Genomic DNA, 25,659 nt, shown 5'->3' with positions numbered 1-25,659 from the left:
AGGCTCAGAGTTGTTAATTAGATTTCCCAGAGCGGCCGAGTCTGGGCTCTATGCAGGTCAGGTCAACTTTAACACTCCTTTCTTTGTACCAAACTGCTTCCCATGTGATAATAGCTTACTGTTCGAACAGGTCACACATTTATACATAAAAGAGGTTCCACAGTTTGAAATTTTAATCAGTAAAAAAAAAAAAAAGATTTTATATATATATATATATATGTGTGTGTGTGTGTGTGTGTGTGTGTGTGTGTGTGTGTTTAGGATTTGAAGCATCAGTTGTCTGTTCTATTTCCCATTTTTAGTCTGTTTCCTAAAAGAAGATATTTCCTTTAAATCCATTAAAGTGCTGATACTGTATTTTTTTTTTAAGATTTTATTTATTTACTTGACAGAGATCACAGGTAGGCAGAAAGGCAGGCAGAGAGAGAGGAAGGGAAGCAGGCTCCCCACTGAGCAGAGAGCCTGTTGTGGGCCTCGATCCCAGGACCCTGGGATCATGACCCGAGCCGAAGGCAGAGGTTTTAACCCACTGAGCCACCCAGGCGCCCTGATACTGTATTTTTTTTTTTTTTTAATCTCTGCTTTGTAAGAATATGGCAATTGTTTCCTTATTTCCTTCAGCTTTCACTCCCAATTTTCCATGATCCAATTTTGGGCTGTGATACATCTATTTTTGCCTTTCAAGAATGATATCATTTACCTTTTTGTTCTGTGATCAAAACTAACTTTTCTGCCATTGTTTAATGATTAAATCTAAATGTTGGATGCAATAAACATTTAGAATTTTGTGGCTATGTACACAATGTTCAATGAAGACCCAGTGATCACTTTGATTACATATTTCCTCTTTTGTATTATTTCCTGTCACACCCTAAATTTTTAAAAATCTGCTGTCTATTATAGGTATTTGTTACCATGTATTATTTTTTATTTATCTATTTTCCATTGCTGTTTATTGCAGATTTGTTATCTGCACTTACTATTCTATCAGAAATTAATTTGTTATTTAGATTTTCATATAAGGTTTACATGTCTCAGTCCACTTAGGATCAAATTTACATGGACCCAGTTGACATAATTATTTGTAGGCTCTTTAGACATGAGCATAGCATTTTACCCAAGGAAAAAAAATTTCTGTAGGGTAACACTGTCATCATTTTTAACCATTCATTCATTGAATAAATATTTATTGAGTAGTGTATCATCCAGGCATTGGTGTACCAACTGAAGGTATGTTTATGAACATAGCAGTAAAAAAAAATATCTGTTCTCATGAAGCTGGCCTGCTAGTAGAAGTGACCATCAATATATAATTAAATAAATGCATAGAATGTTAGCTGGTGATGAATATTAAGGAGAGGACACTGGGGAAGACGCATATGAAATGTTAGAGAAGGTTGACCTTTTAGATTGAACATTAATTTAAAAATTTGAAAGCTTAACGTAAAATATAATCATAAAGCTCATTAATTATTAAACAGGAACACATAAAGCAACACTGTCTTACTTATTTCATTAGACTACTTTTATGGTACCTGTTACTTCAAGCTGCTTATATTCTTATAGGTATTAAAATTCTTCCTCCCCTTTATTTCTAGCCTCTTAAAAAAACCAACATTCACTATTTTTAAACTTATGATGTCCTTAGATCCATTATTCCAATTTATACTCTCTCCATGTCTCTGAAGCTCCTCCAAGAACACCAAATGTCCCCTAATAGAGAACATTTTGTATTGTTGTCTTACTTACTTGTTTTCCCTATTTTGTTCTGTGATCATTGGTGCCTTTTTTTCCTTCACACACATTCCCTTCTCCACTTGCCTTTGTACTCTCAATCTTTATAGAATTCTTTCTTAATAGTTAAGCCATTATTTCTCAATTTATTTTAAAAGAAATGCTTTAAGAAGTGTTTTGTGTTAATTAAGGGATCAATGCATCAAGAAGATCTAACACTCCTCAAAATGTGCACAAAGTTGCTGTGAAACCTCAAAGTACATGAAGAACAAAATGGCAGAACTGGAAGGAGGTGTAAAAATCTGCCATTGTTAGAAATTTCAATATTGCTTTCTAAATTACTAGCAGAACAAGTAGAAAATCAGTAGGGTTATAAACAAAACAAAACTTGAGCTCATTTTTACCAGCTAGATCTCACTGACACGTAGAACATTACATTCAACAACTGTAGAATACACATTTTTGGCAAGTGCCTAAAAAACATTCACAGAGAAATATCATATGCTGGACAATAAGAGAAGTGGCAAAAAAAGTTAAAAGAATGAAAATGTACAGTGTGTGTTCTCTGATTATAGAAATCAACAATAAAATGTCAGCACGATAATACCCAAATATTTGAAAATTAGCACATTTCTATATAAGCCCTGAGTTAAATGCAAATTAAGGAGAGGATTAGAATTATTGTCATTGAATTGTGATGAAACTGCACATGTCAAAATGAGGGGACGCAGGTGAAGTAGTACCTAAAAAGAGATTTATAGCTTTAAATTCTTGGATTAGAAATGAAAGTTTAAAATTAAGTAGCAAAGTGGAAGTGGAAGCAGCAAAGACATACTTTAGAAGTGGTGTCTGGGGATGCCTGGGTGCTCAGTGGGTTGAGGCTCTCTGCCTTTGGCTCAGGTCATGATCTTGGGGTCCTGGGATTGAGTTGTACATCGGGCTCTCTTCTCGGTGGGGAGCATGCTTCCCCTCTTTCTCTCTGCCTGCCTTTCTGCCTACTTGTGATCTCTCTCTCTCTGTCAAATAAATAAAAATCTTTAAAAAAAAAAAAGAAGAAGAAGAACAAGAAAAAGAAGTGGTTTCTGTAAATGGAGCAGAGAAATGCCACAGTACCTGAGGGTAATTTCTGGTGAAGGAAATCTTTCTCTCTTTTTTCTTTTTTTCTTTTTAGTGGGAAAATTTTTAGCAAGTCTTTAAACTAAAGGAGATGATCCATCAGAGAGGGTAAAATGAATGATCCAGGAAAGTGAAAAATTCAAAGAGTAAAGTCACAGGATTCACAAGAGAGAATATGATCTAGCAGACAGGCAGAAGGTTTCCTTTTGCTAAGTGTGTAAGATACTCACTCATTTTTAACGAGAGGCACGTATGCAGTCTGGTGTGATGGAGAACGCTATGGAAATTTTCTTATTATTTCTATTTTCTCGTAGTAGTTGAGATCATAATAGAGGTTTCAGGAACTGTGTAAGATAGTTCTCTAGAGCAGCAGGAAAGTGAATGGCCTGGAGAAATGTGGAGTTTGCTGAGCAATGTTCATCTCTTATGTGATATTACAGACTCTCAATTTGAAGTAAGGCCTCTTTAGCATGCATGTGTGTTTGTGCCAACCGTCTGTTATTTGTAGTAGAAAAAGGGTTGGATTTAGCAAGGTTGTAGTTTTGCCTGTAGAGTAAGCCTGATTGAGAGAGACAAGCAAAATGACTGTTTATGCAAGGGTCTGCTTATTTGGTGAAACATTTGATGCAAGCTGGTATGCAGGGAAATGAGAATGAGGGTATTGAGGTAACAGAGAACGAGAGTGTAGACAGATTGAAGTTGCTGAGGACATCAGGCATTCTTTGGAATCACAGTCCTAGATAGTGAGCTGGAAAGTTAAGAGGTGGTTGAATGGACAGAAGGAAGGACGTCTTCTATTGTGATATGTTTTAAAGGGTTCAGACACTTTCCAGTATCTTTTTCCTCTCTCATTGGGTATGCTCAAAAAGATTTCTTCAAAGTTAAGTCTCCACTGAGTCATTATAATGTATGCAGCATAATAGATTTACCCTCTGGATGGATTTTCTTTGCAATGGTAAAAGAATTTAATTTTCTGAGCTGAACTGGGCATATGGATTTTTACATAAATGGCCTACTTCTAGAAAAAAAAAAACTGTAGTGTTTGCTTTGCTCTTTTAGCTTTCTTGGCACAACTGATTTTTTAACTTCTTGTTTCTTGGGACTGAAAAAAAAAGGAAATACATAATAACACCTCTTATTTATTAGCCATCACTAAATATCAATTACAGGCTAGAGGTCATTTATATATATTTATACAAATTAATATGTGATATATTTTTCATAGCAACCCTGCAAGGAAGTTATTACTAGCTCCAATTTGTAGGCTAATAAAACAGTACTTTGAATTTTGAATTTGCTATTTTGAATACTCGCTCAAAAACCTAGTATTTACAATTTATTCTGTCTGTGTCAAGGAAAAATTGCACCAGACTTTGCTAAACAGGCGAGAAAGATTTTATTTAGGACTGTTGCAATGAAGGAGAAAGATTGAACTCAACTCCTTATAAACAAAGGCTGGAGGATTTTTAAGTTCTGGACTGAAAGAGGTGGAAAAGTACTGAATGAAATAGGGAGTCTGGTCCATGTGATTATGCCATCATTTGCTAATTGTCTCTTATGGAAGTTAGGGTCCTATCTTCCCATGGAGACTGGGAGGTAGGGGCTCTAGCTCCTTTGTTTACATTTCAGAACCATGACCCTCTAGTTCTTGAGAAAGACATTTCTGGGTTGTAAATCTGGTGAGAATCTGGGAGAAGATTTAATTCTCAAAGCGGCAGAAAAAAGGATTTTAATTGGACTTTTTCTAAAGTAAATGTTCAAAGAAAAGGGTGTTCAGGGGTCTATATTCAGGAAGAAACCTGACAGAAAATCAAGCTGTCAGGAAATCAAACTGAGGGAAACTTTAAAATCTTCTTGGTCATCTGACTCCAAAGACTTTTTTAAGTCATAACTTTTAGAAAAAAAAATTATACTATGCTGTTATCTTTCCTCTTAAATGTCAAAGATGTTCATTTTTTCCCTGATAATTACATGCATTTTTGAACATATGGAATCTTAGAGTGGAAACCAAACAGTCATCAAATACGCAGACAGCATATTCCCTATGTGACCCTTTTAGACAGCACGAGGAAAGAGCTGAAATAAAATGTTTGCAATTGTAGAGGAGGAAAAATAATATTCCTCTGCATTCTAGGTTCTGTGGGTGTTCTCCCCTCCTCCTCAGTAATAAAAGAGTAACACAAGAAAATCAGTCAGAAATTTTATATGTCTACCTCATGTATACATGGGAGATACCGAGGAAAGCAGCAAAACTCCCCCAATGGTTCAAGCCATCACCTTAAATATAATCCTCAGCTAAGGACAAAAGAAAGATGCTGGGAGTGGGGAGACTAGTTCTGAGGGGTTATCAAGATAATACAGTTAAGTTTTATGCAGATTTAAGTCTGGTGCCTTCTCCACTGATAAAGAGCTGTGGTCTAGAGTCATCCTCTTCTTGGTACAGAGAAAGTCAACCTTACAAATAGAATTTTCTTCATGAATATAGATTTAAAGGGTAGATTTTACTTTGGTTTAAGAGCTTCTCCCTTAGGTTACTTTTTATCAAAAATAATCGGACCAAAATAGTCTTTATGCTACAAAAAGCATATTCTGCTACACTTCACAATTTAAGCTTTTTAAAAAGAATATTGTTTTGTCTTAAGCAGATCCATTTTGAGCATTGCAACAGTTTGACAGATAATCATTCCTATTATTTCATTATGCAATACAATGTACCATAAATTCTTTAGAAAGGTTTTCCAAGTCTTTTTTTTTTAAGATTTTTATTTATTCATTTGACAGAGATCACAAGTAGGCAGAGAGGCAGGCAGAGAGGGAGGAGGAAGCAGGCTCCCCACTGAGCAGAGAGCCTAATGTGGGGCTCGATCCCAGGACCCTGAGATCATGAGCTGAGCCAAAGGCAGAGGCTTTAACCCACTGAGCCACCCAGGCGCCTCTCCAAAGTCTTTTTCTTGTTATTCAACCCAGTGGTTAATAATCTGTTCTCAAAAGCATCTTCCTTTCCAATTCATAAAATCACAGAATTTCAAACTGTGAATTTTAAACTTGCTAAGACACCCCTACTAGTATAACTCATTTTTTAATTTGTACAGCAATATCTTTTGGTAAATTCCTGACAGATGTTGTCACTGAACTTCAGTTACATGCTTTCAACATAAACTAACCTCTTTATGAATCACTTTATTATTCACTTGGCACTTGTCAATGAGCTTTGTGAGATTTTAAGATACTATGGTCACGACTTTGTTAAAAGAATAAATCAGGGAAGACCCAAGAGGGTTATGATCTGGAGTTAGATTTGGTGTTGCCTGTGATTCCTGAAGAATCTGGGAGAGGACATAAGTATGCAAAATATGTTATTTAAGGGATGTAAGGCTCCCTGCAAATTATTGGACCTTAAGCCAATAAGCACTAAGAAAAAATACAGGATTTCAGTTTTAAGGAGCAGAGCACAAAATAGGTTTTGGTTCTTGACAAGCAAAGGCAGAAAGCAGACGTATTATTTAACTGGCCATAAAATTGACTTGCTACACAATGCCAAAATTAGTGGTAAGAAGATTCTAGGAATATGTCATATCTGGAATTTTCAGAAGGCAATCAGGTTTTTGCCATGATGTATCTATAAGGAGTAGTACAGTTTCAGCTGTAAGAATGGGAATTGAAAGTAGGATTACAGTTCCTGAGAGATCATTGGAAAGAGCAGGAAATACAATCTTAAAACGGAAATCCAAGATAATGTTTTGGTCTCAGACATAATGTCAGTTCCTTTCTGTTTAAACTTGGCAGAAAGAGGAAATTATACTAGCAGCCCTATGAGTTGTTGTTGTTTTTTTTTTTTTTTTTAAGATTTTATTTACTTATTTAAGAGAAAGAAATAGTGAAAGAGAGCATGAGCAAGGAGAAGGGGAGGGAAGCAGACTCCACAGCTGAGCAGTGAGCCCAATGTAGGGCTTGATCTCAGGACCCAGGGATTACGACCTGAGCCAAAGGCAGATGCTTACCTGACTGAGCCACCTGGGTGCCTCAAGTTTGTTTGTTTATTAGTTGTTTGTTTTTTTTTTTAATTTTTAAAATTTATTTATTTGAGAGAGAGAGAGAGAGACAGCATGAGTGGGGGAGAGAAAGAATATCTCAAGCAAACTCCATGCTGAGCATGGAGCCTGAAACCAAACCTGATCCCAGGACCCAGAGATCGTGGCCTGAGCTGAAGTCAAGAGTTGGTTGCTTAACTGAATGAGCCACCCAGGTGCCCCAATATTTTAATATTTTTATATTTATTTGGGTTTTTGGTTATATACTTTGTTTTTAAGTATTTAATTTAAGAAAATCCTAAATTATTTTGCACTTAATAATAAATATATATCAAATTAGAAACCTGATTCTCCAAAGATATCAATTACAGTTCATTACAAATGAACTATGTAGTTTCCTTATTTCAGTCATGAAGTCAAATGAATTAATTATGGAGGACATTTATTATAGATTCTATGTATCAGAATTCAATTTTTTATACTAGTACATATATATCTAGGTATATATGCAATATATAGATAGATAGATATGCAATCTAATCTTATAATCTATCAATTTACCTATTAGACCCAGACAATGTAATTATGAACAAAATAGACCCACACTCAAGGTTCTTTTGATTCTAAAGCAAAGCATTTAGAGGAAGTTCTGGGAATGTGTTATTCTCTGGGTAATGATTATATTAAGCAGGAGTTGTTTATAAAACAATGCATTTGAGTTGTGTTTCAGAGAGATTTGTTTTCCAGTGGCTGTAAGATTTTTTACTCATATGAATGCTGTACCTATGTTGTTTTGCTGCCTATAAATTGGGATCAAATTTATTTACATACGTTATTTTAAGATTCAGAATTCAGCTTATTTGACCCTAAAAAATGTGTTCAGTAGATAAGTTAGCAAAATATACTCAAAATATAAAAAATGTATCATTTTTAAGTGCTACAGATACATTTTATAAAAAAAACTAACTTGAAAGTGACCTTCGATCAGACTAATGTCTTAACCATTTTCTGAGTCATAGACTATATTTGAGAATCTAATGAAAACTACAAGTTCTCATGGAGAAGGAGGAAACAATTCATGTATAAAATTTCATCTGAAATCTCTGGTTTCTTTTATGGGTCATTTGGAGTTCAGGAAAGATCCTTGTCATGGGTAAAGTGATATATTTTAGATCCTTAGAACACCAACAAATGAATAATTTTTAGCTATTTCAAGTTATAAAAGATGACTTATGTAAAATTATTTTAGCCAATTAATTTTTAGATTAATCGACTTTAGATGAAATATTCTGCTTTCACAGTAGCGACAAACACGATGACTCAATATGTTACTTTCCTTTATTATTTAGACTGCTCATTCCAAAGTTGTCATGGTGGATACTTTTACTTTTTGGTTACAGTTAAGTTTGGAGTATCTTATTTCAGGTTGAATTTTGTCAGCAAGGAAAAAAAAAGATCAATATCATTCTCTGTTGTAGAAGAATGAATTAAAAATCTTGTTTCTCTGCTGGTTTTATTATGTGTGTTAGCAAATACTTATTTTCTATGCAACGTTTATGCTATTGTACACTTCCCTTGTTTCCTTTTTCCTTACTTAATGCTCCACTCACAGGATTATAGGTTCTTGTTGGTAGGGCACAATGCATGAATAAAACAAGGAAGATTTATGAGCTTTTAGGATCAGTGCTTCATCCAACTATCCACTGACTTGACATATTTACTAAGTGCTTTCTCTATGCCTGATGCTTCTTTACCTTGTCTCATTTAATGTTCACAATATCCCTATGAAGTCCATATGTTTTTTTCCTGCTCATCTTTGAAAAGCAAATGAAAGCTTGGTATTAGAGATACACTTTGGATGAATGAAGCATAAAACATGGCCCTTGTTTTTTTAGAGCTTACAATTTAGTGCAGATCCACATTAAAAAAAAGGTGGGTTAACACTATGATGGGCAAACACAGAATACAATGGGAGCGGCTGGCGTGGACTTTAGTTGGGAGAAGAGGGTCTGCCAGAATAAATGACAGAAGTTCTGTTTCCTGTCAGAAGTCCTGGAGGCTCAACAGTGGAGAATGCACTGGAGTAATGAGTGCCAAGCCTGGGAAGTAGTTTGTGGACAGTTTAATAAAGGGTCTTGTAAGCCTTGCTAAGAAGTTTGGACTTGATGCTAAGAGTAAAGAAAGTCACTGCAGGGTTGTCAGTAGCCAAATATCCAAACAGATTGTCATTTGAAAAGGCAGTAAATCTGATAAAAACACAGCATTAGTAACAAATATAAAACTTGAAATGGACTGATATGGAGGCCGTTGCCTTCACTCCAAGTCTGAAGAGACAACTGCTCAGAGTCAGGTTGGAGAGAAGTAGATATATTAGAACAATACTTAGAAGGTGTCATCAACAAGACTTGAGGACTGATTGAATGCAGGGGTATGAGGGGTGGAGGAGTTCAGAATTTGGTGCTGGTAAAAATCCATCTCCAGGAAAGGAAGCATTATCAGCAGGAAGATGAGTTTAATTTGGGGTAAGAAAGCCAATGGGCAATTAGTGTCACAGATGCCTGGGGAGAAAATTTTAGGGGGCCAGTGGTCTACATGTCACATGGTGCCAAATATCAGTTGAAATGAGAAAAGCAAGCTTTCTACATCAACTTTACAAATGTAATTGAACATTTTGTCCTGAGAATCAGATTTGTTTAGTAACTTAAATTCATGCAGTTTGTAAATTCTACAGCAAAATTAGAGCCCCAAAATTGTGACTCTAAAGTTCACACTTTGCATGCTTACATTTTTTTTTAATACACTATTTTTTTTTTTTTTTAGCAGTTTTGGGTTTACGGAAGAATTGAGCAAAAAACATAGAGAATTTCCACCATCCGTTCTCCCCAGTTTCCACTGTTATTATCATCTGCCATTAGTTCAGTACAATTGTGACAATTAGCAAATATTTATACATTATTAATTAAAGTCCATAGTTTACATTAGGGTTTACACTTCACTTTGTGCATTTTATGGGTTTTGACCAATGAAGTTTGTCCATCATTACAATATCCTACAGAATACTTTCACTGCTTAAAAATCCTCTGTACTCCATCTATCCATCATAACTTCTTACACTTTCCCCCATGACAAGCGCCTCAACAACCACTGATCTTTTTATGCTTTCTAAGATATTCATCCCCCCCTTTTTTTAAAGATTTTATTCATTTATTTGAGAGAAAGAGTGTGTGTGTGCTCTGGGAGGGGCAGAGGGAGAGGGAAAGAGAGTCTTAGGAAGACTCCGTGCTGAATGCAGAGACTCACTTGGCGTTCCATCTCATGACCCTGAGATCACAACCTGAACTGAAACTAAGAGATGCTTAATGGACTCTGCCACCAGGCGTCTCCGTATGCAGCCTAAGTCAGCCCTCTTTCATTTAGCAATATGCATTTGAGTTTCTTCCATGTCTTTTCATGGCTGGAGAGCTCATTTCTCTTTACTGTTGAATAATATTCTATTGTCTGGATATACCTGTTTGTTCTATCCATTCATCTATTGAAGGACATCTTGGTTACTTCCAAGTTTTCGCAATTATGGATAAGATTGCTGTGAACTTTCAAGTGCAGGTTTTGGGTAGATAAATCATTTGGGTAAATACCAAGAAGCACAATTGCTGGATTATACAATAAGGCTATGTTTTGTTTTATAAGGAACTGTAGACTGTCTTCCAAAGCTGCTGAATGATTTTGCATCCCCACCAACAGTGAATGACTCTTTCTACTGTCCCACATCCTCACTAGTATTTGGTGTCATCAGTATTTGGGATTTTAGTCATTCTAATAATTGTGTGGTGGTATTTCATTGTTGTTTTAGTTTGCAATTCTCTGTTGACATATGGTGTTAAGCATCTTTTCATATGCTTATCTGTCACCTGTGTATCTTCTTTGGTGAGGTATCTGTTCAGATCTTTTGCTTATTTTCAAATTGAACGCTTTTTTTTCCCCTTATTATCACTTCTTTTATCAGTAACATTATTTTATTTATTTATTTTTAAAGATTTTATTTACTTATTTGAGACAGAGTGAGAGAGAGAGAGACGAGAGAGAGAGTGGTTAGGGACAGAGGGAGAGGGAGAAGCAAACTTCCCAATGAACAGGGAACCCTATGTTGGGCTCGATCCTAGGACCCCAAGTTCATGACCTGTAATGGAAGGCAGATGCTTAACCAACTGAGCCAGCCAGGTACCCCATTTTATTTTTTTTAAAGATTTTATTTATTTATTTGAGAAAGAGCGGGGGAGGGGCAGAGTGAGAGGAAGAGAGAGAATCTCAAGCAGACTCCACAGTGAGTGTGAAGCCTGACTCAGGACTTGATCCCACAACCCTGAGATCATGACCTGAGCTGAAATCAAGATTTGGATGCTTAACTGACCCAGCCATCCAGGTGCCCTCTCTCCTAAATTGCTTATGGTTGGATCTTAGTTTTGTTTTTCTAATTTTCTTTATATTTTAATATGTTTAGTTCATTAACATTTAGTACCATCATTTATATAATTGGATGTAGGTCTAACTAAATTGTTTCCTGTATCTCCCTAGCAATTCATGTTCCTCTGTTTTCTCTTTTTTACTTTTTTTATTATTTGATTTTTTTGAGGAATTCAAGTTTAATATGCCTATTGGCTTTTTAGAAATTATCTTTTGAAATTTTTTTAGTGACTACTCTAGGGACTACACTACACAGGCTTAACTCTTCACAGTCTGCTTCATGTTAATATTGCACAATTTACTTATTTTTTACAATTGCAGAATTTATTGAGGTTAGAAACTTTGTACTTATTCTACTATTATTTTTATACATATCAAATTCTACAAGATGATACTATAAAGTTTTCTTTGTAAAGGTATATATATTTTTAAAGAAAAAAATGTATCTTTGTTCTCTCAGATATTACTCATTTTTGATACTCTTCTTTGATATCTGAAGTTCTAACTTTGCCTCTGCTATCATATCCCTTTAGCATAAGGACATTTCTTATAATTTTCTTATAGTATGATGCTGATGACAACACGTTTTTAAGCAATAATTGAAAAAGTCCTTTATTTCATCTCTTTGAAGGATTTTTCTCTATGAAATGATGACTTAATAGTTTTTTTTCTCCCTCTTTGTTCTGGAGTTTAGGATATTGTTTCACTGTCCCCTGGTTTCCATGGTTTCTGTTGAGAATTCTTGGCCATACAACTGTTTTTCTTTGGCTGCTTTCAAAATATTATCTTTACCATTGACTTTCAATAATTAGACTACAGAATGCTTGGGTGTGGTAAATTTTTTTTGTTTATGTGGTTGGGGATTCTCTGAGCTCCTTGAGTATGGAAAATTATGCCTTTAACAAAATTGGTAAGTTTCCAGCCACTATTTCTTCAAATCATTTTCTGTTCTATTTTCTCTTTTGTGTTCTTCCTGGAAATCCAATTACATTATATAAGACATTTTTACATTGTTGCACAAGTCCCTGAACTCTGTTCCTTTTCCATCCCTCTTCTCTTTGTTTTTCAAATTCAATAAATTCTGTTGATCTATGGTCAAGTTCACTGACTCCTATGTCATCTCCATTCTACTTCACAGACCATCCAGTGAATATGTTTTGCTGATATTTGAGCTTTTTGTTTAATTTTAAAAAGATTTCCCATTCCTTTACTGAGTTTTTTTCTATTTATTATAACCATATTTCCTTTACCTCAGTGATGATACTTTTATTCACTTTTTTAAAGCCCTAGTCTGATAATTCAAACATCTAGATCATCTAAAGGCTAATGTTTATTGGACTTAGTTTGGTTTTTTTCCCCATGAAATTAATACTTAGGTCACATTTTTCTAGCACTTCATATACTGAATAATTTTGCAATGTATTCTGGTTATTATATTATGTTGTGAAGCTTGTGTATTTCCTATGTTTCTCCAAAGAGTGTTGACATTCTTATTTCGGCAAGCAGTTAATTTAGTTCACTTGAATGCAAACTCTATCACCCTCATAGTTGGCAGTGATTCAAATGAGATTGCTCTTATTCTGTCCCATGCATGCGTGGTTTAGAGGTTTGCTGATGTCATATAAATTTATATGCAGAATTTGTGACTTCTCTTCTCCGCCCCTCCCTTTTCTGGGATTTCCTACTCATCCAGAATAATGTTTAACCAAATACCTGGGCACCTCATGGCCCAGCCAAGTTGACACATAAAATTAACTGTCTCAGTGTATCAGGTTCATCGTCATGCTTTGAGACTTTCCCTGCAAGACACACATTGTCCACTTATCTAGTTAAGGAATTCTGAGTACACTTCATCAACTTTCATACCAACCACTGACAGCAGCTTCTTTCTGCATTTCTGTAAACAATCTCTCATATCTACTTGTATTTTTACTTATCCTTTTCTTTCCCTAACATTGTCAAATAGAACTTTCTTTGATGATGCAGATGCTTAAATCTGCAGTGTCCCATATAGTTTTGAATTAGCCACAGACAGTTTTGAGCACTGGAAATGTGGCTCACCTGATAGAGAAATGGAGTTAATTTAAATTTAGACAGCCCCGTGTGGCTAATGACTACCATATGGACAGCGTATCCTTGAACAGGATTTTGTTTCCTTTTTCAAAATATATTGGCTAACTGATACATTTCTCAGATAATTTGCTTTGATATACTTAGTTAATTAAATAATAATTTATGGGGTCACAGTTTGTGTAACATTAATGTTAAGCATGTTTTTTATTCCTTTTCTCAGAACTAGAAGCTTTTTTAAAACTTTTTTTTTATCTGAAAGTTACTGATCTCTTCCAACACACACACACATACACACACACACACACTCTATCCTTTTACTGCTATACAAAAATAAATAAATAAATAAAATGGTGTGTTTTTACATGCATGGTCACTGTGATCATTCTCCTTTTGCCAAGCTTCCTAAGCATGTTAAAATTGTTATAAATTTGCATTTTTCCCCCATGGAAACTGTTAACAGATTATTAGTTGTACTGTATTTCTGAAGCCTCTACCCCTTAATTATTTCTAAGAAAATTACTTTTAAGTTTGTCAAGAAATTTTCCTCCTAATCTCTGCTAATTTTCTAAGTGCTGGTAATTAACACTGATTGAATTAGGTATTGTTACTCTTCTTTATAGAAATAATAAGAATCTTTAAAAATAAGTCCTTGCAATTCGTTATTTTGTATGTTTAATGTTAAACTGTGTATGTGACCATTTAACACACCAATTGAAGATTTTTACTTTATATATTACAGATTTTTCAATTTATTTTATGATCTTTTGATATTTATCATTTCAGGACCACCAAACAATTTTGAGAGCATGGGCTGTAAAAGATTTTGCTCCAAATTGTCCTTTGTATGTCCAGATATTAAAGCCTGAAAATAAATTCCATATCAAATTTGCTGGTAAGTTTAGTCTCAAATGAGATACTTTGAATTTCCTCCAACTGTGATAGTAAGAGTTATGTCTCTGAAATTAGTGGCAACTTAATATATATATTCATGATTGCATAGAATAGAAGGATTTCTTTTTGTCATCTACTTGTTAAGAGAGAATTTATTTACTATAAAAATGTCCAGGTAATGTTTTGGGAGTGAAAATTTTTTCTTCTTTTATAATGTGGTGATTTAATCAATTGAATTTACTGGATACCTTGGTAAGACTATAAATAGATTAGCACTTACAGTTTTATCCATAACATAAACACACATCTTGAATGCTGCAGTCATTAATTTATACTATGTTTACACATAAATAGGTAGTGCTTTGTTATATAATATCTACCTATCTTTGTTATGGATAGGTGGTGCGCTGTTATAGATTACTTAATACATTTGTAAGCTTACCATGCATTAGAGTAAAATTAAAATATATTGTAATGTTAAAGTATATTCAGGTGTATTAAAATATATTTATTTGGAGATAATAAATTTATTTGAAGATTTATTTGGAGATAATATAGATTTTGAAAACATTTCAAGAAAAACATACATGTGAGTTTTTTAAAGTCTTTTCATATGACTTTGTTTCATATACTTTAAACTGTCATTTCATATACTTTAAACTGTTAAGAAATTGAACAGTAAGATCATACTTTATTTTTTTCTTAAATGTTTCCATAGGAACTAATTTTAATCCAGGAAATAGCTTATGTACATTGAAAAAAATGACATCCTTAGTTGTTTTTTTTTTTTTTTAGTATTTCACCTTAATAATTTAAAGTTGCAAACATCATTAAAATGCAAATCATTTTAACTATGTGTTAACAAATGTATTTCTTCATCTGTGTTTATATATCTTAAAATGCTTACCTATTCATATGTGATATTTAAATGAAAAATTATAAACACTAAGAAATTTCTAAATATCAAGAAACCATGAAATTGTTGCAATTTAGTTTGCTGTCTTTTATCTTTTACTCTTGATTTTAATGACATCAGTTTACTAAAAATGTATGGCAAACAAAGCAATGGCTCTTAACTGTGGCTGCATTTTAGTATCTGTTTGAAAGTTTGTTTTAAGTACAAATACAAATTTAAATGATTTGTGATGATGGGGCTATGATTTTGTTTTGTTTTTTTAAAAAAACCTGTTCCCTAAACTGAAAATTAAAAATAAGAGCACCTCCTTTGTAAATGGCTTTGTGAAATTTAATGGAAAATATATGTAAATTCTACATCTACTACCTGTTACATATGTAATTAGCTTTCAAGAAATGCCAATTGTTTATCTAAAAGACCTTTGCAACTAAGCTGCCTTCTTTTTATTATTATTTAGTAAAAGGAATATTTTTTTAAAGATTTTTATTTATTTATTTGATAGAGAGTGAGATCACAAGTAGGCAGAGAGGCAGGCAGAGAGAGAGGGAAAGTGGGCTCCCCGCCGAGCTGAGAGCCCGATGTGGGGCTTGATCCCAGGACCCCAAGATCATGACCTGAGCCGAAGGCAGAGGCTTAACCCCCTGAGCCATCCAGGCACCCCCAAAAGGAATATTATTGTAAAATTTTTATCATGCCTGATAATGACTTAATATGATATTATTTTAAGGAAGGCAGCAATGACATAAGTCCTAAAAATGTGAATTTAAATTTGAGTGCCATTACTTAAGATGTAGATAGCCAAATTAGTATTCTGAACCCTATTTTTCTCTTCTGTTAATTTATGTTATTGTATGTATGAGGTCTCTATTTCATTGGTTTAGATTATCAGTAAGGAAATAATATCTGAAACATATTAGGTGATCAATAAATGGATATCAGATGTGGATCCTAAAACAACATGTAGTTTGGGAAGACAAATTATAATTTTGAATGTGTTATAACTAAGATTCAGAATAGATTTAATTCTTTCCCCTTCTTCACAAGCACTAGATAGGTTTACAACAGATAGATCAAATTCACGGGAATATTCCACCTTTACAAATAAAAAATTACAAAGACTATTTACATTAATTCTCTTTCATATTCTTATCTTGCCATTATTTTGATAAGTTCATTGAAATGAATGTGATGGTTAAAAGTTCTATCCTGATAGTTTGTCACAATATTTCTTATTTATGACACCTGCTGAAATTCCTTTTAATGACATCTGTCTTCTTTTAGGTTGAGATTACAACATCTCAGAAAAACTCTTTTTTTTATATTATAAAAAGTAAAAGCATCCTACTTTCATTAAAATGTCATAAAATAGTTTGGAATGATCTATGAGACTCTTAAACCAATATAATATATTTCACATCTCAGCCTGAGGTTAAAAGATTACAGACTTTACCTTTCAAAAGACAGTATATCAAGCTGGCACTTAGTTTGTATGGTAGATTGTTAAGATAATGGTCTTCAATGAACCATGTTCCCTGTGTCTGTCCAGTGTTGATGGGATCTTGCAGTTTATTCCATGAAGAGGTGAAATGTAGTTCTCTACTCCTTGAATACAGGCTGGTCTTGCGACTGTGACCAGAATGTATCCTGGGATTGAAGCATAGATTGGGCTTCCTGCTCAGTAAGGAGTCTACTTCTCCCTCTCTCTCTCTTTCTCTCTCTCTCTTTCTTTGTCTCTCTCTATTTGCCCTTCCCCACTGTTGGTTCTATCCCTCAAATAAATAAGTAAAATCATAAGGAAAAAAAAAAAAAAAAGAATCCCAGCTTAGCCTCCCTAAGGATGGAAAATCACATGGGAAGTGACGCTTATCTATCCCAGGCTCACTAGCTCAGTCAACCCACAGTCAACCCAGAGAGTCATGCTGACCTACAGAATTTTGAGAAATAAAAGTATTGGTTGCTCAAAGTTAATGAGTTTTGTTTGTAGTTATCTATTACTTGGCAATAGATATCTAATATCATTTATAACAAAATAATAATTGCTTTAATCTTAAACCAATATTCATTTGATAATATTTACAATATTTTTGTCTTTGCATTCTTTTGAGTATTAAATAGTACAATTCCAATTATACAGGATATAAATTGAGATCATTTTATTTCTGTTTATTTAAATAACCTCTTCATATATGCTAAATTGTAGAACTACTACCATGACTATAATTTATATTTTTTAAAATAATAAATCCATGATTTTAAAAAATGAAAAGAAGAAACTTCAAAATTTGAGTTATGAGTATATAAAATATTAAAAAGTAAAAATAATATAGTGACCTAGCAGCTACTACTTTATGCACATCTATCAGTCATATCATATATGGATCCTTTTCTTCTGAACAAAATGACTATACTCATTAAACTGTTGAGTTGTTGCAATATCATTTGAATGAATTATTATATTATTGATTAAAATAGTCTTCTACACTTTGATGAGAGTTATAGGAGAGATGTCTCTATGGGCATGATTTCAGCAGCAGAAAAGATATGTTCTTAACCTATTTTACTGAGAGAGAAAAATAAAAATAGTAAGTCTGGAGATAGAAAATATCTTTGGTAGAATAATGGCTATGATAGAGAATTTGTGAATGTAAACCACTATAAGTCTTACTGAGATTCAATAACATAAAAATATACTTCATAGATAATTTGATTATTTTAATCACCACAGATTTCGTAAGAAGAAAATAAACTCAAACTGGCTCATAGAAATTTTATTTTCAGCGATTTTCCTTTTTATGATAAATTTGTCAAAGTAAAGAGTTTGATAGCGCAAATCCTGGAATGAAACTATCCTCAGTCAAATTTCAATTCTACTGTATAGTAACTACATGACCTCGGGCTTCTTAATTTCTCTCAGCTTGAGTTCTTTGATATATAAAGTGTGGATAATAAGAGAAACTATCTCATAGGGTTATTATAATTAAAAAAATACTCAAAAGAACATCAGCCACCAGTAATTGGTACCTATCAAATTAATGATTTTCATGAATCTTGAGTACCTATTTCTCATCTTCCTAACAAATCTATATTACCTTTATTTCCAGGAAAAGTGATTGAGCATTTCTCATGATGTCTTATAGCTTATTATAAACATTCAAAAAGCACATAGCTCTCAGTTTGCACATATCTTCCAGAGAGTAGAAAAAGAAAAATCTTTTCCCAACTCATTTTATGAGGCTGACCTAGCCATGATACAAAACTTATTGAGGATAACATGAGAAATGATTAGAAACCAATTTAATTGATTAACATAGTTGAAAAATTATCTAAAATACATTGGCAAAATTATCAAAGTAATGTATTTTAAAAAATAATATATCATCACCAAATTGAAGTTATTCCAGAAATAGATCATCATGTCAAAGGAAAAATAAAATTTAATGTATACAAAAAAAGCTTTTGAGAGAGAATTTAGTATCCATTTACAATCTGATAAAAAAAAGAAAAAGAAAGAAAGCAAAAGTGTTAGAAAGCTACAAAGAAAATATACCTTAGCCTAAGGAAAATCATCTGCACAGTAACCTAGAGGTAAAAAAAGAATATTTAATGACCACCTATTGAAAGTCTGCCTTTAAGGTTAGGTACAAACAGGGATGCTTACCAAAACCACTTTAACTCAGTGCTTTCCCGGAAATCCTAAGGAGTGCATTAAGACTACAAAAATAGATAAAAGGAGTAAGCAGTGGAAAGCTAGATATAAAATTGCCATATTATTTAAATAAGATTTTCTACAGTATTCCCTACATAATTTTTCCTTAGGGAACCTCATTTATTTCTATGATTTCCAAAATTAAATCTCTCCCTCAGTATTCACTCTGAGGTTCAGTCTTGTATCTCTAACTCTATAGTCAGTATCTCCTATTAGGTTTCTAACAGCTGTCTCAAAATTAAGATATCTAGAAGTATTTATTGATTTTCCCTGACTTTAAAACCGTTTCTATCCCATACTTCTCAACACCATCTACTTAGAACTCAAGCCAAAATCCATGAATCATTCTTTGATCATTTGCATTCAGTCTATCAAGTGCTATAGATTAGACTCCTCGAGAATCCCAGGTTTACTCACTGACACAACCCAGGTTTATCCCATGATCAGGGCTGTGTCAAAACATTCCCCTTGTCTTCTTTCCTGGGTATCCATGAGTTCTGCCTATAAGCCTACTGCTGGTCTTCATGTTCCCCAGCACATTTGCAGTAGTGATTACCATTTGTGTGCTATAGTAGGCTGCTACATCTTATAGTAGGCTGCTACATCTTATAGTAGGCTGCTACATCTTCATGCTTTCCATGGCAGCTTGAACTCAATAGTTTCCTCTTTCCAGTACATTAATGCCAGAATTCTTTCACCATATCATTATTTTTAAAAGATCCTCTCTGGTGGATTATTTTTTTGTCAACCTCTGTGGAACAAAAGTCAAATGGTACTATAGCTTTGGTTGTGTTAAATCTCTTTTCCAGTGAGAAATATTTTTTATCAATACAATTCTTTTTTAAGAAGTGGCAGTTGGTACTGAAACATAGGAAGAAGTAATGGCAGTGTTCCATAGCTGTGACTAATATAAAAATGTGGTTTTGTAACATCTTGTATTCTCTGACAGCCTCTTGTGGGACTAGCAATTCTAGTAAAGTCTCTCCAAGGTCATATATCTGAACAGAAATCACCTAGAAAAAAAGGGTTCCACATTGTTGAGCCCTTCACAAATATTCTCCTCTTAGTGGCAAAACCAGGATAAAAAAAGCAAAATATTATAATAGTCCAGCTTTCAGACATGTTTCTATAGACTAAATTTTAATCAAAATAAAACCAAACCCTTATCTCTTTCTTAATTCTATATTCCAGAAATCATTAAAAAAGAAACAAAACACTAAAACAAAAGAAACTTAGGGAAAAATGTACTTTATTAGGAACTCTTTTATTGAAAAACCTTGAATGAACTTAAAGAATAAACTGAGCTTTCCAATTAGTTGAATCTAAAAGAAGTTGCTGTTTGTCTCCTTGTCAGACGAAATTACTCAGAAAATCAGTGGGAGATGAATCCCAGTTATATGAGTAAACCGATTGCTAAATTTAGGTTGCCACTCTATCTTTACCTCCCAGAAAAAGGGTTATATCATCTGTGGGTGAATATTCAATTGCATTTTATTTGTCAACTAATTTTTTTTTCAACATACTGGGTCCTTGAAATTTTTCTACCTCATTTGAACAGATGGAAAAGACATAAAAATCAAATTGTTAAATTTTCACCCATACGTGGTAGGGAAGAATGTTAAATATCAATTTATAAATAAATTTGTCTGAGTAGAAAATGTAAAAGTCAGAGTAAAGACTGTAAAAATCTCTTTGTAAATTGTGAGTTTTCTATAAATTTTATTGTCCATGCTTTGACTATGGTATTTCATAAGTAACAGATTTTGAATTAACGTTCATGAATGAAGGGAAGAATCATACCTCAATAGTAAAGTGTTGACTGAATGAAATTTTCTCAACTTCACAACTAAAACATGCCTAGAAGAATGATTCATTATACTAGAACAGTAGCAGTTCTGGGAATTAAAAAAAAAAAATTAAGAAGACTTCAATTGCAATACAAATTAAAGTATAGACAAGAGTATTTTTAACAATATCATTGATAATACTGTACAAATATATTTCTTATTGTAGGTAGTTGTGACTACCATTATTTAAAAATATTGTTTAAAATACACACACGTGTTCATCAGTGAATATGCATGCACACACACGAATCATGGAGAAATGATGTGACTAAAAATGAAGGCCTTGTCTCATTTTGCTGAAACACAGACATTCCAATGCTTCACTTTTTTTCTAGACAAGAGTGGAAAATATTTCCAAGTAATATAAATATTGGAAATTATGTTAGCTGTTTCTAAATAACATACATATGTGCAATGCTTGACTTTCACCAAGTGGTAAGGTGTGAGTTTTTCCTGCTGAATAATTTCTTCATTTCCCATATAACACCCATGTAGATATCAGTTTAAATTTCATTCTTACAACCTACTTAAGAACATAATGCTTTGAATTCCTACAATTTCAAAAGATGAAATACCCCAACTTTTGAAAATTCTCCATTTTTGGATAAAAATATTCTCTTTGATGTTTGTGTTATTGCAGAGATCAACAGAAGCCACTTAACCTAAGGCCATGTTCAAGACCAGCACAATTTAGAGAGTCTTTAAATTTTTTCTTTCTCTGCTACTTTTTACTTTATAAAAAAATCAAACATGCAGGTTAAAAATTATACAATGAAAACTTGTATTCCCTTCATTTACATTCAGCAATTAGCAGTTTCCCACATTTGCTTAATCTTCTCTTCATACACACACACACACACGTGTGCACGTGCACACACATGTACATACACATTTTAACTTCAGCGTGCTTTTCCGAGGAATGACATTCTACTTATACCCAGCATAACATTTTCATGCCTAAGAGGGTCAGATATTTTCATGGGTCTTGTTTGTATTTAAATGTTGGCAGTCATCCCCAAGATGTCTTTTATAATTGCATTTTTACAATTCAGTATTAAATCAGTATTTGGAGGTATTTGGGTGGCTCCGTCTGGTTAGTGTCTGCCTTCTGCTCAGGTCATGATCTCAGGGTCCTGAGATGGAGCCCTCAGTCAGGCTCCCCACTCAGCAATGCTTCTCTCATTCCCTCTGCCCCTCCTCTTGCTTGTGCTCTTCTCTCTTTCTCTTTTACTCTCTCTCTCTCAAATAAATAAATAAAAGCTTCAAAAAATAAAAAATAAAAAAAATCAATATCTCATTTTTCATTGCACTTGCTTTTTCATTTTTTTAGATTGAAGATTAGTATAGACACGAATGAGCCTTCCCGTATACCCTTCGCATCACACAGCTTCCCAGGATGTTAATTTCTTATATAACTATATCCATTTAATCAAAAGTAAAAAATTAACATTGATGTGAATTATTTTTTAAGTGAAATATTATCTTGTCCTTCATTCCTCCTAGCAAAAAAGAAAAAATCAATAACTTAATTTGTTTTACTTTTTTTGTAGATTTTAAAATTTTAATATGTGGGTCTATTGTATAGCCAAACCAGCTTTCTTGTTTGTTCTCTTTGACACTTGATGAAATTGCCATTGAACATTAGGTATTTCAAGCCATTTTCTTGTGGACCACTTAAAATTGAATTAACTTAAAGCATCTTTATATTTTTCTCCATTAATTTTCTTAAAGTCTTGTATTTCTCCAAGATTCAATTGCGTGATGCTGAAAACCAGAGTAGCATATTCCTTCAGTGTTTGGAAAGTGCAGATCTATGATTTTCATCTCTGAAGTAGTATCTTGATAACAATGATTTATAAAGAAGAACGGTTATATCCTCTTTCACTCTCATTTACTCATTCAAAATATTTTATTGAGTCCTACTGTGAACAATTTGTTAGTCTAGGTACTAGTGGTATAATGATTAAAAAAAAAAAAAAGATGGACTAGCTGTCTGTTCCAATTCCAGATTTTATTTTCTTTACCTTACCCTTTTTTTTTTTTTAAAGGTTTATTTATTTCAAAGAGAGTGAGAGAGTACGAGCATGGAGAGGAACAAAGCAGGCTCTGCTACTGAGCGGGGAGCCCGGTATGGGGCTTGATCCCAGGAGCCTGGGATCATGACCTGAGCTAAAGGGAGACGCTTAACAACGGAGCCACCCAGGTTCCCCTACGTCACCCTTTTTTTAACCAGTGAGCCAGTATACTTTTACGTTCTGCACCCACTTGAACAGAGCCTGTTTTAGCCATGTAGAGCTTCAGCTGTGACCTTATGATCTTCCTCCCCTGCCCTTGTCACCCTCCATATATACCAAAAGTCAGGATTCCAATTATGTACTAGTTTCATCAGATTTTGACTGATAAATTTAGTCAATCTGATAGACCTGTGTAGGTAAAGTTTTCATGACTTAATATAATATCTTTATTCCTGAAGTAATTAACTTTTGTATTGAAAAGGCTCTTAAAATGAGGAATGAGATCCTAATACGAGGATAGTATAATATCCCAACACTTTAATATTATCCTGGGATGTTTATTTAATATTGCCTCAAGACAGACTGCATGAGAACATACTGTGCACACACAAATGTGTGAAAGAGACTGTGAATTAGGCTTTACTAATGAATAGGAATGTTGCTGGAGAAGTAGGGAGTGACTGATGACAGTTATAGGTAAAGGTATAATGTTTTAACCAGATCATAAAGTCGCTCCAGGGGAACCATGGAGTACAGTGGAGATGACACAAAGAGCCTCACAGGAGTGATTACTTACTGAGCTATTAGGATGTCCAAGTGAGACCGACTGAGGGATTGAACCAGAGTGGTGATGATGGAGGTGGACAGTGAGAACAGATTCATGAATCACTTCAGATATATTCTGTAGACCTAATAATCAATTGATTGTGGGAATCAAAGAAAGTGAAAAATCATTTTATTTTCTTTTTGCCACTTAATCCCTTTTTTTTGTATATCTTCCCATTTAATAGAAATTGTATTATAGTAGCTTACTAATTGACTTTGAGTTGCTTAGATGTTTAATTCTAGAATAGAAGCTTCTCTTTTTGCTTTTTTTTTTTTTTTTTTTTAAGGTTTTGTTTTTGAGTAATCTCTACACCCAACATGGGGCTGGAACTTACAGCTCCAAAATCAAGTGTCGCATGCTCCACTGACTAAGCCAGCCAGGCACCCCTAGAATATGAATTTCTTAAATGCTTTGTATCCAGTGATAAGCACAGAGCTCGACTCACAGCATCTTATTACTTATTACTTATTATTAAAGGTATGCAGACTATAGTGTAAGAGTTAAAAACTTAAAAGATTCAGTAACAATGTTCAAAAGTAATACTATAACACAGTAAAATTAAAATATGTGACAATATATGAAATAGTGAAAAGGGAAGAAAAATCTGTAGTTTTTCTGCATGTGTAGGGAAAACCCAGTTTTTTCCTACTGTGTTTCTTCCTTGTCTGTCTCCTTCATTAGTCACATAGTCACTAACATCTGTTTACACAATTACATGAAGGTTTCATGAAGAAATATTATGAGCTACACACAACATTTAAATAAAGGACCTCTATGGGGTACCTGGGTGGCTCAGTGGATTAAGCCTCTGCCTTCTGCTCAGGTCATGATCTCAGGGTTCTGGGATCGAGTCTCACATTGGGCTCTCTGCTCAGCAGGGGACCTGCTTCCTCCTCTCTCTCCGCCTGCCTCTCTACTTGTGATCTCTCTTCAAATAAATAAATAAAATCTTTTTTTTAAAAAAAGGACCTTTATTTCATTTTTATTTATTATAAGAATATATGTAGAAAGAAGCAAAATGTCTAGCAATATGAGAATAGATATATGAGATACGTAGATGTGAGGTGTATATGTATTATCCAACCATAGTCCTTATTAGAAATTATATTAAAATGAAGGTCAGTATAAATGGAATAAGATATGCAATTCCTTAAAGTAGGATAACAACTTTATTAATCTAGTTCACATATAATGAATTATATTTCATTTGTATATAGAATCATAATACTAGCTAGAAAGTGGTTTTGCTGATAATAGTTGTTTTTAAATTTATTTATAGATTTTACATGTTTACATTCCACAAGTTCCAATTTATCAAGTATAATTAATGCCTTAAAAACATTTGTGAATGGTAATACGCAAGGACGGAGTGTGTTATTCACTTAATTATGACTGGGGGTTATGTTTGTACAGACTATAATAATTTGTAGGAGCTGAAATTTCATTAGGTTGGTAAAAGATAATGTATGTGAATTTATGAAATTGTGCAATTAGCATATCGTTATATTTTATAACCCGTGACAAATGCCATTTAATATTTTAATATAACAGTTTCATTCATGCCAAGTTCTCATTTAAGCCATTAGCTATGTTGTATCCTTATATTTATACAGACTAAAACTGATGATAAATCAGTAGCTACTTCCTTCTTGAATGTTAACTCAGCTTCCAATGATGAGTGAAAAATAAGGCAAATTTAAAAAGTGATAACTATTTTTAAAAAAATCACCAAGGTGAATGTAAAGAGCTGAGACGTTATTTCCAACAAATTTTGGAAGTGTATGTGTTTGAAAATAAGGAAAAGAAATTTGTAACATCTTGAAATTGTAGATTAATAATTTTGATGAAATCTATTCCTCTGTGGATTGTGTGTATTCAACATTCTCTGTTTTTCAGCTTACTATGACTCAGTCTTGTCCAGGACTAAAATAAATACGTACTTACATACATACCTATGTACATATATACATACTCAATATCATAAAAGAGGTTTTCTTGAACTTGTGTGATAAACTTCAGATGATTACCTAGTGTAACTTCTAC

General features: G+C 33.5%; 1 protein-coding gene across 9 annotated transcripts in view; it reads left to right on the top strand.

The window, feature by feature from the left end:
* The window catches only part of KCNT2 (potassium sodium-activated channel subfamily T member 2), a 363,831-nt gene that overhangs the window by 189,234 nt on the left and 148,938 nt on the right, over positions 1–25,659 (top strand). For all 9 annotated transcript variants that reach the window (XM_044266873.1, XM_044266869.1, XM_044266868.1 and 6 more), the window contains exon 13: positions 14,199–14,307. In XM_044266873.1, the coding sequence (XP_044122808.1) occupies positions 14,199–14,307 (109 nt within the window). The remainder of the gene's footprint in view (positions 1–14,198; positions 14,308–25,659) is intronic.

This window comes from Neovison vison, chromosome 10, assembly GCF_020171115.1.
Source record: "Neovison vison isolate M4711 chromosome 10, ASM_NN_V1, whole genome shotgun sequence".
NCBI classification, from domain to species: Eukaryota; Metazoa; Chordata; class Mammalia; order Carnivora; family Mustelidae; genus Neogale; species Neogale vison.
The sequence above is the reverse complement of the archived record's forward strand: the minus strand, read 5'-3'. Positions and strand labels throughout refer to the sequence as shown.